At 40.6% G+C, this 12,755-nt stretch overlaps 1 protein-coding gene across 3 annotated transcripts in view; it reads left to right on the top strand.

Moving 5' to 3' along the window:
• Window positions 1–12,755, top strand: part of odad2 (outer dynein arm docking complex subunit 2) — a 45,167-nt gene that overhangs the window by 14,198 nt on the left and 18,214 nt on the right. For all 3 annotated transcript variants that reach the window (XR_008414086.1, XM_053858350.1, XM_053858352.1), the window contains 7 exons: window positions 2,351–2,497; window positions 3,663–3,872; window positions 4,720–4,953; window positions 5,092–5,202; window positions 5,272–5,426; window positions 10,039–10,219; window positions 10,285–10,346. Coding sequence is in view for 2 of the 3 variants with exons in the window: in XM_053858350.1 (XP_053714325.1) it covers window positions 2,351–2,497; window positions 3,663–3,872; window positions 4,720–4,953; window positions 5,092–5,202; window positions 5,272–5,426; window positions 10,039–10,219; window positions 10,285–10,346 (1,100 nt within the window). In the remaining variant the exon portion in view is untranslated. The remainder of the gene's footprint in view (window positions 1–2,350; window positions 2,498–3,662; window positions 3,873–4,719; window positions 4,954–5,091; window positions 5,203–5,271; window positions 5,427–10,038; window positions 10,220–10,284; window positions 10,347–12,755) is intronic.

Here is a 12,755-nt window from a genome sequence, read left to right on the forward strand (position 1 = left end):
GTCCGTCATGCGCCCGCTCAAAGATCCTCCGCACAATAAAATACTGTCAGATGTTGTCAATGTTTTAAAGAATGTTGAGCAGCGCTTCCAAGACCAAAGCTGATGAAAATGAAAACACATGATGTGTTCTCCCGGCTATCGCTCCTGAACATAGTTTTTTTATGTTGTTTTTATAAGGTACAAGCCTTGCCTGCAGTCCTTTGAAGAGTGAGAATGGAGCACTCAAAGGGAGCAGTAGATCCAACAGTGTTAATGCGTATATGGTTTACATTTGGCCAGTATCGTCATAATGTGGTGAGCACATGTTTGTCGGAGAGCTACTTTGTAGGGAAGATATGATCAAACAGCACTTGAAACTTGGGCACTGATGAGCCGTCCACTTTAACACTGACTCAGATTAGGTTTTTTTTTTTTCTTTGGGATGGCTGTTAGAGACATTCTGATTTTCAGTTGATATTGCCTATGTTGTCTATAAACTTTCAGTAACCCTAAATGTGCCATATGACAGTTTTGCTTGATAGAATCACTCTTCAACTGCTGCCAAAAAGGCAATAACAAATGCAACAACTTGCCCGGAGAATTATCATACAGACAAATCAAAGTTGTGTAGAATTGAGAAGTGCTGTAAGAGATGCCAGGAGTTCAACTACAGCATGAGCTGGCTTCTGTTGGCAACTGGCTTCTCTTTTTAAAATACATCTTATGATGTCATGCATGGTGTGTGGCAACTGAAAAAAAGTGTTGTTTAAATGGAAAAAATGTATTGATGTGGGTAATGAATAATAAAGTAATACAAGACATATGTAGTAAGAACTGCATTCATTCACTTTTAAGTATATTAAGTATAAAGTGTCAAACCGATGGAGTGGACTCATCGACACCAAGCAACACTGTGCGTCTTTAGCTTAAAAATTAAATTGTCTTTCTTGCATAAAAGTGCATTGTCCAGAACCCCTTCCTACCATCTCACCACCCATACAGTCACCAACTGTGCAGTTGTAGTAAACAGTTATGTTCATTAAATTTGTGAAACAGCAGAAAATATGTGATATGTGACAATACAGTTGTTGGATGTTGTTATGGTATATTGTCTAATGTCAATTTGAACCGACTGAGATTAAATTATTAAAGATATGAACATATATTACCACATAAACACACACAAAAGTACTGAAAATAATGGCATTGAGTACCTGGGAATCGGTACCATTGAGTACCGATTCCCAGGTACCGGTTATATTAGATTAGATAAAATTAGATAGCAGCACCGTACTGGGTCAAATGTCAAAGGTACCGTTCCCTATTCGTAACAGAATCAACCATTGATTGATATGGATTTGAACAAGCACTTCAATAAAACCCCACATCATTTTTAAACCTATTGAGCTCTGAAAATGAGGACACTATTTCATGAGGCCCATCATTGATAGTGACCAAACCTTCAGCGGTGTCCATGTGTTGAACAAGTCAGTCTTGGGATTCTTGGACAATATATTAAGGACATATACTTCCTGCTTCGCCAGACGCACTCATTTCCCCTTTGTTCTGTAATTGGAAGTTTCTGTGTATTTGTTATTGCTATTGACAATGCTTCCCCCGTAGCGTTTCATGACTGTGGACCACATAAAATGACTCGGCAGGCTGGACTTGGTCCCTGGGCCTTGAGTTTGATCCCTGTTCTCCAGGGTGCAGATGACCGTCTTAACTGTGGCAGTTTTCTTCTTCTTGAACTGCATTTTCTTGCACATCGTTTCTAAGCTCTTTAGTATAGCTTTTTTGCACTTTATAATATTATTTCTTTTTTAATTTATTGTGATATGTTGTGTACAGAGCATGTTACGAACACGAATTTCCCTTGGGATGAATAAAGTTTTTCTGATTCTGATTCTGGTTATGTGTTATTTTCCATGTTATTTGACTAAATATATCCAGTTGACATTTTGGTTTTAGTTGTTACAGGCTTTCAAAAGAGATATTGTCTTGATCTCACTGTAAGCATGATGGTTTGCTTTATAAGGCTGTTGTTTACTGGTATATATAAAAGCTGTGTGGTTCCTATAAAGCAACAGCAGCGCTGGTGGTATTTTCAAAAGAAATGGAAGAGTCAGGTCACCTACCACAAAGGGGGAGGTCTATGTCCTTGGGCTGACTGTTTCTCAGGAGGAAGCGAAGCTCAGCCACTGCTTTTCTAGGCTGGTGAATAGATCCCATGTTCCCGCTGCTCACGTGCCATCCGTGAACGCCACGTTAAAGCAGGAATTACTTCCATTTGCCGTTTTATGGGCTGTTAATGTGACTTAACTTTCCCTTCTTCCCTTTCAGCCATTAATGCTTCCTCATATTATTTCAGGAAGGTGATCAAACGGCCACCGTCCTAACTCTGTGTGCCATGATGGGCCTCAATTTGATGCAGGACATGTGCCAGCTGGCCATCTGGGACTTAGGTGGCCTTGAAATCATGCTGAACCTACTCGACACAAATGAAGTCAAATGCAAGGTGAGTATCAGTGCCAAAGGCGGCCTTGAGTGGCCCGTAGGCATCAACAGATGTGACCGCATGTCTTCGTTTGAGAAACATGTGCCTGCTAAAATGTGAGCTTCAAAAAAGCAGACTAGTAATTATTCTTCCGAATGTAATAATATGTATGGTCACTTTTTGACCTCCCGCCGACTACTGCAGACATGTGTCTTGTCTATGGAGGTTCTGAGTTGTAAAGGAAGGAAGAAACCTTTGGTCTTTCTCATAGTTCATGACAGAATATATGAAATGAATGGATTACTGTATTCATTGCCAGGTTTGCTATAGGAGCAAAAATATTTCTGAGGTCAGGTCACGGTGTCAACAGCTGGAGCAACAAGGTTCAGACTTTCTTTCACCCAGAAACCTCCACTAGTTCTTCTGTGTGAATACCAAGGCTCCAACGTAGGGTCTACCCAGTGCCTCCTGGAGCAGTTGGACATGCCTGGAATACTTCACAAGAGAGCACAATGCCTCTTTCTACTTTGAATCTCTCCATGATGACTGCTCTCCTCTCTCTAGCTCAGCCACCCTGCAGACAAAAAAACATTCTTCTATGGAAAAAGAATTCGGGCCAATTGAAGAAAAAAAATAATTGGAAGAATTCTGAATTTCTGACTTTAAAGTGAGAATTCTGACTTTAATTTCAAAATTCTCACTTTGTGACGTTGAGCAATGATTTTTGGGGCAGGAATCGTCAGACTAAAGTCAGAAATCTGAGATTAAACTCACTTTAAAGTCAGAAGTCTGAGAAAAAAAAGCAGCGTTCTCATTTTAAAATAAGAATTCTGGCATTTTTTTTTTCTTCACTGGCCCTAATCCTCTTCTGTATTCTTCTGCTTGTATCTACTGTATGCTCTTGTTCTCTCAGTCGCTGGCCAAAGAAAATCATGACCATGGTTCAGAGTAGGAATATAGATCAATTGGTAAATAAAGAGCTTTGCCTTTAGGCTCAACTCTTTCTTTGCCCTGAGGGACCGATATAGGAGTCCTAAATTGACTGAAAATAGAATTAGCCATCCATAAAAAATAAGGATGATGCTATGGATCGTGTTTTTTTTTTTTTTTACAGACTAAAGACATTTATTTCTATAAAAACAGAATTTCCCAAAATGACTGTTTTTTTTTTTTTGTGTGTGTGCAGATTGGATCTCTCAAAATCTTGAAGAAGATCAGTAACAATGTGCACATCCGTTGGGCCATCGTTGACTTCGGAGGTCTGCAGAGGATTGTCAAGACACTGGACTCCCGCGTTGCAGACCTTAAGGCTTTAGCCGCGGAGACCCTCGCCATTGTGGCTACATTCAGAAGAGCGAGAAGAATCGTCAGGCAGTGTGGTGGAATTAAAAAAATGGTAAATAACCATTACAAAGCAAAAAAAAAAAAAAAAAGAATTCCTTGTGAATGCTAATCCATAGAGAAGCACAACTACTTTCTATTGCTTACTTGTGGGTGCATGACCAGACATATGTGATTCTGTTAAAATGTGTAGCGCTGTACCGCTTATTAGACTGTTTCCACCACGTCTGACTCATGTGGACTTTGGGAAACCTTTGATGTGATCCTTTAATTGTGTGTGCACTCATTTCAGGACAGGATGCATGTAACTCATTTGGAGATATTTCCTCCTGAAAGGTGGTCTATCAGCCTCTGTTCACCTGGCATCTCAAAACATGTGGTGATGCAAAGCAGATAAAATGTCCTCTCCATCGTCCGAGCTGCATTCATGTTTATTGACACAGCAACTTGTGATTAAAGCCTCTTTTCTTTGTATATTTTCTTCAGCCCCCGTATCGGATGTTCTCATGTAAGAGTCACTAACAGAAGCATATTAATTCCGCGCTATTCTAAAAGACCACCTTTGAACTGGGCGGCATGCGATAGCTCTGCCTGCTCCGTCTCACTGGCCCGGATCTGGGGATTCGAGCTCTGAATGGTGGCCATATACCGTCACACTATGCTTTTCAAGCCTAACATCAACATTGATCCTGACAGTTTTCCATGGCTAACATCTCTGGCTTTTCATCCACTCAGACTCGTTGCAAATAGAATTTTAATTACACCCTTAATCATAGCCAGGATCCTAATACTTCCATCTGGATGCATTATCACCTCGCGGTTTTTAAGAGGCCCTGGTTTGGTTTGTCTGCTCTCTATTTTCATTTTTTTATTTATTTTCTACTTTCTATGTCTGTATTTAGGTGAAACTGCTGGACTGTGTTCCGACTTTTGCTCGGCCGAACCCCAAGCATGAGAAGGATCTGGATGTGGCTCGCTGTGGGGCGTTGGGCCTCTGGAGCTGCAGCCATGGGAGCAAAAACAAGGAGGCGATCCGAAAGGCTGGCGCTATACCTCTGCTTATACGACTTCTTAAGTCCAACGAAACAAGCATGCTCATCCCTGTAGTGGGCACCCTGCAGGAGTGCGCCTTGGAGGTGACAGCCATTCATCTGAACATGTGCCAATGGAAGCACCTTAATATATATATATATATATATTTATATATGCATTTATCAATTGATTTACAATACTCCATAAATGATCCTCTGAATCCCTGCCTTGTCTTTCAACAGGAGAAGTATCGGTCAGCTGTTCAAACTGAAGCCATGATAAAAGATCTTGTCAAAAACCTGAGCAGTGACTGTAAAGAGCTGCAAATGAGTTGCGCAACTGCGATCTTCAAGGTAACCCACCATGCCGTCCTTTGTTGGTGGGTCTAGACTGTGTTATGAATTGTCCTGACTACTTCACAGTATGCCGAAGACAAGCACATCCGCGACCTTGTGCGCATGTACAATGGTCTTCCTGCTCTGGTGTCGCTGCTGAGCATAGCAGACAACAAGCAGCTCCTGGCCGCCGCCACTGGAGCCATCTGGAAGTGTTCCATGTGCGCCAAGAATATGGCCATGTAAGTCGGGGGGCTGTGGGTCTGCTTTTATGACTGTCACTCCTTCACACATCGACAAATACACACAAACACACCCTTGCAAGAATCCAAAACTCTTTGTCTCCCTGTCTCCAAGTGTAAGTGTAATAACACCAAAAGTGGAGTTTTCCCCTTTTTCTTTCTTTTTTTTTTCCAGACATATGGGGGTACCTTAGTATCTGTCATTCATTGGATCATAGACCCTATAAGCAGGAACAGCCAGAGCATTATAAATGGAAATATTGTAAAAATATTTTCAAAATAGTCATTTTATAACAGATGACAGATGTACAATACAGCCATCTATATGTCTTCACCACCTTTCTTGATACTTGCAATGGAAATTGTTTATGAATCATCTAGTTTCCTAACAAAAAATTAACTTGTACTGCTAAGTTGTGTGTAGAGCCATCCATGACTAACATGGTCATGCTCAAATGTGGCCACAGTGAACTTTGGTGCAAATTTACATTATTTTGGCAAAGCAGTATACACAAATATTGTCCTCTTGAGGCCACTGTAGTTGGGAGAACCACCACTGGAGGCACACTGAGGAGTACAGTTCATTACTTCATTGTGGAAGGCGTAATAAAATATATATCATTGGAAACTTCTGTGAATGTGATTTGAGAGACATATTTCCCCAAATAATGGCAGTGCTTATTTTGATTTTATCCAAAAAAAAGTTTCATTAAACTGCCCCTAATTTGTATCTAGAGTAGTTTAACTATAAAAGGTGACCCAAAAAAAGTCATTGAAGTTACTTGATGCAGAGCAAATATACATATGCATAAATACATGTACAGTAGTTCAGTCTCCCCAACGCTACCCAGTGATGTGCAATTTACTGCGCACGCACTTCAAAATTTGCTCAGTATGTAGTTCAGTGTATACGCTACTTTTGAAAAAAAAAAAAAACAGTGTTGTTTAAAAAACGGGTGCAAACAAGTAAAAAAAAAACAAAAAAAAATGAGATCAATTGAAGAACGACGTAGGGATGAAAGTACACAAGCAAGAAAGTATAGGATGAGCCTGAAGTATAATGGTCACCTTACTTCTTTACACTCACCAGACATGTGAACATTGTGGTGTATTGCTGATACAACCCTCCAAATTGTCACCTGCTTCTTGCTTTAATCATGAAAATGAAGGTGAAACACAGATAACTTTATATGATGGATTAACAAGGATGATGTTGTGGGGTCCTTGGATGTGCAGCCCACACTAATATCACAAGTGTTTCTTTGACACGCGGCTTGTCATGTCACTTTTTCCACTTGCACCATGTCGTCCCATGTTAGTTTGAACGGTCTTAATACATGTTTCATTAGCTCAAGACTTTACATAATGTATTCTGATCGAAAATCTTTCCACATGAAAGAAAGTGTCGAATTTACAGAATCCAATAATAGGTTAGTCACTGCCAGTTAGGGCACCCAAAATTAGGCATATTGAAAGAATCAGATGTGAGATTTTCTTCATCAGACACACGTTGCTGAAGTCTTTCATCATTTGTCATGTTGGACAGAGGTTTATTTATGTCACATTTTGCTTGGTTGCTTCAGCAGTCACACTTCTGGAATAGCTTTTGACTTGCGCTAAAGTGTCAGCTGAATTTTAAGTCAGTCATTTTTCCTTCTAAAATAAATAATGCCTCGCGACATTGCCCTGGCACCTTCGCACGTTTCCACTGCTGTTCCTTGAAAGAGTGATTTAGCTGTATTTATTTTCTTAAACTGCAAGTGACATGTGCAATAACCACCGTGACCCATTTCGATACTCTCTGTCGCGCCAGAACCCGTTCTGAATCTGATAACTCATTTTTTCTGAACCGATGAGAGAAAAGAAATGCTGGTAAAACATGGAGTGCTGCACGATTCTCATGGAAACACTTCCAACTGACGCGTCGAACGGAGACCACAAGGGATGCTGCAACTATTGTGGGAACTCAGTCGTAGCCAATGGTAATTCAAGTCCTGTGAATGAATTGTTTAATTGCCATATGATTTTTTGGCTTGTTGATCTTCTCTGGGCGTTTAGTCTTCTGCTGGCATTTTGAATTAAAATCTTTTCTGAAGTGCGATATTTAGACTACAATTTGGACAAAGCAATTTGAAGCTGAAGTCATGATTACCGTGGTTGACGTTTGTTTTTATTTGTCAACTGCATGGCTTTGACAGTTATGTTTATTTAAGAATGTACTTTTATAAATTGCAAGACCTAATCGTAGCATGCCATAAAAATGTGTTAACTTGCCATATTTGCATTATGTTTGTAATTTCATATATATTCATATATATTCCATATGTAAACATCATAAAACAAGGGCAGCTAAAGAGTTACTGTAGGCAATAGTTTCCCATCATGCACATGTAACATTTCATTCTATTCTTGATCAGTTATCCCCCACAAAGTAGAGCAACTGCTTTGAATCATCACATAAAAGTGTAAGTGGATCTGTTGGTCTAAACTCGGTTTGTAATATTTCATTTAATGTTAATGTCTGGCGAAAACGTTGAACTGACCAAACCATTACACTGAAAAAGTCAGGCTTTAAAGTGCATTTGCTTGTATCAGAAACTGAAATTAAAATATATTTTGGCCATGAGTTGCCCTCGCTGTAATGAGCGGGCAGTTGATCCCAAATGTCTTGGATTAAAGACAAGCCATGAAAAATGTTCGGGGAAATGGATGAGTCAATCTCCATGTAAAATATATTTTTGTTGCGTGCTGAATATTGCGCACAAAATGATAGTGTGTAGGCCATAATTTAAAGAGAAAACCCTTCAAGATTTTGTGTGGTTGCATAGAACAAAAACATGATTTAATGACTTACTGTAGTGTTTTGAGTGTTGACCGAGTGCTTCATGTAATCGGTTTATTTTATTTACGCTGAAATGCTTCATGATACATTGAGGTGCTGTTCAGGTCTTGCGGTATTTCCCACTTGTGACAGCAACACAATTTCTTCAACCTAAATCATTCATGTCCACATTAATGATTGAACATGAATGAGGGGGATGATTTGTCTAGATCTTGGTCTTGATCTTGATCTTGATCTTGATCTTGATCTTGGTCTTGGTCTAGAGCTTGGTTTTGGTCTTGGTCTTGGTCTTGGTCTTGGTCTTGGTCTTGGTCTTGGTCTTGGTCTTGGTCTTGGTCTTGGTCTTGGTCTTGATCTTGATCTTGATCTTGGTCTTGGTCTAGAGCTTGGTTTTGGTCTTGGTCTTGGTCTTGGTCTTGGTCTTGGTCTTGGTCTTGGTCTTGGTCTTAGAGTCACACTCAAGATTAAAAGCACACTACTGGCTGATCCAACTGCGATGCAATGTCCTTAAAGCAAGTCAACTTGAGGCTCAGTAGTCTGTGGCCCCCACCTGCCTTTATGACCTCCATGCAACTGGGCTTTCCCAGCTTGGCTCCGGCCCAACTGGAGCCCCCTTGGGGCATCACTGCTAAACAAAATCAATCTTCATATCCTCACCACACGATCTGAAGAAACCAAACATGAACTATAAAACACTGTGATGTAGTGGAAAGTGAAGTTGAGCTTGCACACATTTAAAACCTATAAATGCATTTATGCACAGACTATATAATGTGTGGCATAAAATCCCTCCAATAAGTTTGAAGAACAACTTTACTAACTACTGAGAGCATCACGATGCAGTGGAACCGGGCGACTGCCAAACCTTGGTCTGTGTTTGCCAGAGCAGAAATGCTCAGGGTCAAGATTGTAGGCTTTCCTTCCAGTTTTGACTACTGCTTTATTTTACCTCTCTTCCAGCCCAGAGATGAGCTGACCATAATTGCCTTGCAAATGATACCGCACAATACCTCCCGAACATCTAAATTTGACTCACTTTGCTCTTCCTCAAAAGACATCCATCATTGATTTTCCTACCGATCAACTGGATAAAACCAAATGGTTTTTTAGCGAAGAAAATGTCACACCGAAGCCACAATCCACCCTGCAGTCATCTGGCTGCATCCATTTTTCTGAGGCAGTGTTTCTTAAATAGACCAGACCTGACTCTTCGTTCATCATTGATAATGTAGTAGAGTATTTTGCTTTATATTTTTGAACAACAGAAAGTAGTGCACTGATTTCCTTCACGTACAGAAGCTTTGTGAGAATAGAACCGTATCTATGGACTTTGACCAAAACCAAAAAGGCCTTGGCCATAAACAAAAGCTTATGTTCCTTGATGCCAGCGACCATAACTGCGAATAAAAAAAGGAGCTGTAGAAGTTTCACCGTACATCAGAGGCTTGTTGAGGCCTTTTTTTGACCTCATCATATCCCTTTAAATGTTTACTATAGTTTACCACGCTGTCGCTTTGGCATAAGAAGGCAAAAAAAGAGGAAGCGCTTCCAAGCCACAGCAAAACTTTGGTTGCGCAAACTAAGAAACAAGTCACAAGTGTGTGCAGGCGTGGGAAAACTGCTTATTCCAAAGGGGTTACATTGATAGTTATGAGTCTCTGTGTCCAATGACATGGAGATTATCAGTTCAAATCAATGCTGGAATATAAAGAGAGCACTTTTAGATTTTTTTATTCTTTAAGCTCTCGTGTGGCACACTCTCATTCCCAGGTTCCAAAGGTATAACACCCTTGAGACGCTAGTTGGCCTGTTGTCCCGCCAGCCTGAGGAAGTGCTGGTCAATGTTGTTGGCGCTTTGGGAGAGTTTGCTGAGATTCCCGCGAACAAAGTCACCATCCGCAAGTGCAGTGGCATCAAGCCCCTCATCAATCTGCTGACTGAGACAAACCAGGTGCGTTGCTAAATGTGTTCAATTTGGTCATCGCTCCTACAATGTGTATCTGTCTTCCTGCCCAGGCGCTGCTGGTGAACGTAACCAAGGCTGTGGGAGCATGTGCGACAAACAAGGATAACATGGTGTAAGTGTAATAATGGTGTTTTATTACAGCCATCACCTACATTTAAACTACTCTAATTGAGTCTTTCTGAGCTTGACAGGGACAAGTGTTTGCAACCGTCATTGTTCTAGTCATGGCAGATGTTAAAAGCCTTGTTTATTGTACCTGCTGATTTAAATATGCTATTGGTTCATTTCCCACTGGTTTACGAGGGCTCTGCGGTTACCTCAGGGCTCAGGCGGGTCAGGCAAACATGCTGAAAGCCCTGCCCTGTCCAAGACCACATTGGAAGGAAAACACAGCCAACCACAACCTTTGTTCTGCGATGCCTTTAACCTCACCCTGTGCATTGTAGCGCATTGTCCCACTTTCCATATGTGCCTCGCTGCTTTTATAAGGCTGCAACGAAGTGCAATGCAATTCTTGTGTTTGACGCAAATGCAACTCGCTTGTCTGAGTTTATGCCGTATAAGAACCCATAACGCACTTGTTTATGTTCACATAAAAGTTATGTGTAGAGAATGTGAATAAAAAGGCAGTTATTGTGGTAATGTCAGTGTTTACCTTGGTTCATGATGGTCTTCTTGTTTTCTCACAGTATGTATATTTGGTTCGACCATGGAACCATTGAGGCGTCACTCACCGCTGTAAACAGGAGAGTCTGATTTCAGCTTCTGCTGTGAAATACTTTTAGACACATATGCAATGCACACTGCAGTTTCCATGGCAGTTAACTGGCTTGAACTCCGCTCTTCTTCCATAGCTGTGTTTTGTGGTTTGATGTTTAACTGAGTGAGGTGTGATGACTTTTTAACATTGGGATCTATATTTTTGACTGTAACCCTGTCTAAGATATAATTTGGAATATATGTCTGCATGTCTCAGATGAAGGACATTTTCAGAGTGTTTATCATGCACCTTAGAATCATACAATTGGCTATAATACTTACAATTACTGCAGGTATTGTTTTCTCGAGTGCAACCAGAATAGATCAGGATCGATGCTGACTTGCACAAAATGATGTTTTATGTGTCTGAAAATGGCTCTTATGTGGTTCTTTTTCATCCATTCTCAGCGGCCAAAGTCACAGCTTCACACATGCATTTAAATTCTGATGGAGCACATCACTTTCACCTTGGGGTGTTGAGTGTTGCTCTAGTGGTGTGAAGTTATCAGCTCTGAAAACCCTGTTCTCGCACCTCAATAACCATCAAGAGTTCAAGCGTTAATGAAGACGTGACTGTGTATATGACCGTGCTTGAGTCTTTCTATCGGTAACAAACCTATCAAACATTCATTGGCTGTTTATAACATGTGTGTTATATGTCAAATTACAATACTTCTATAAATCGTCATCTCTAACATGGAATGCAAGGATGCATCAAACAGTATTTCCTGTTTTCATTCATTATTACAAAATTAATACCACCACTACTACTAATAATAATGGTAATAATAATAATTATTATTATTAGTTGTAGTTGTAGCATTTTTTACTAAAAAATATGACTTCCTGCTTTGTCTTAAACATTTTCCAGGTAATTCCAAACTGCATTTAGCCAATGACAATGTAAAGCAAGAGATTACAATTTCATCTAGTGAAGGCACAGAATTGGATGTTTATTTTAAGACATGAACTTGACGTTATTTTTAGATTCTATCCACCACACCATTGATGATGCTTCAGCTCGTGTGGGAATCTTCTGTGAGTAAAATTGTCATGGACAGATGTGTTTATCGCTTAAACTGTGGCCAAACTTTTTTACTGCGCGCCTGAACGCAAGTCATGTCGAAGCACCGACACGTTCCTCTGCCTCGCTGTGTTACAAGAGCGAACACTCGTTGTTTCATGCCTCCAGGGCTTGTGGTCTCCTCCCATCCATCACTGTCAGCTGCAACTTTATTGCTAATCTGTTTCATACCTGCTTCATGAGAAGACCGAGCTGTTTTGGTGGATGACTTGAAGCTTCACTTTCTGTTTTTGGTCCGGATTTAAGAGGCCCTGCAGACTGGAATCCGATGTTATGATCCTTGGAGACTGATTTATGTGCAAACAGAAGACAGATGGTGCAGGGGACGTCCCTGATGAGTGTTCACTTGTTGCCAGTCACGGAGATACTGTGATTAGGGAGTGTTTAAGTAATTATGACAGCATTCAATGTCGGCCTTGTTGGTGGAAGCACACATGGCGAACACGTTACATGTTATTTATACCAGACAACGCTTGCACTGTGGTGTAATGCTTTGAGCCCCCCCCCCCCCGATTCCCCACTGCAGTTTTGACTACAGTTATGTGTACAACATGAAATACAGCTTATGCTTAAGTAAACCTCACTCAGACCCTATGAAATATAGAGCGACCTGTCTCAGCCACTGTTTGATTTGGAATGAAGTCCTCTTTTTGGTTCTGGTGAAAAACAAGCCACCAA

This window comes from Synchiropus splendidus, chromosome 3 (genome assembly GCF_027744825.2).
Source record: "Synchiropus splendidus isolate RoL2022-P1 chromosome 3, RoL_Sspl_1.0, whole genome shotgun sequence".
Taxonomy (NCBI): Eukaryota; Metazoa; Chordata; class Actinopteri; order Syngnathiformes; family Callionymidae; genus Synchiropus; species Synchiropus splendidus.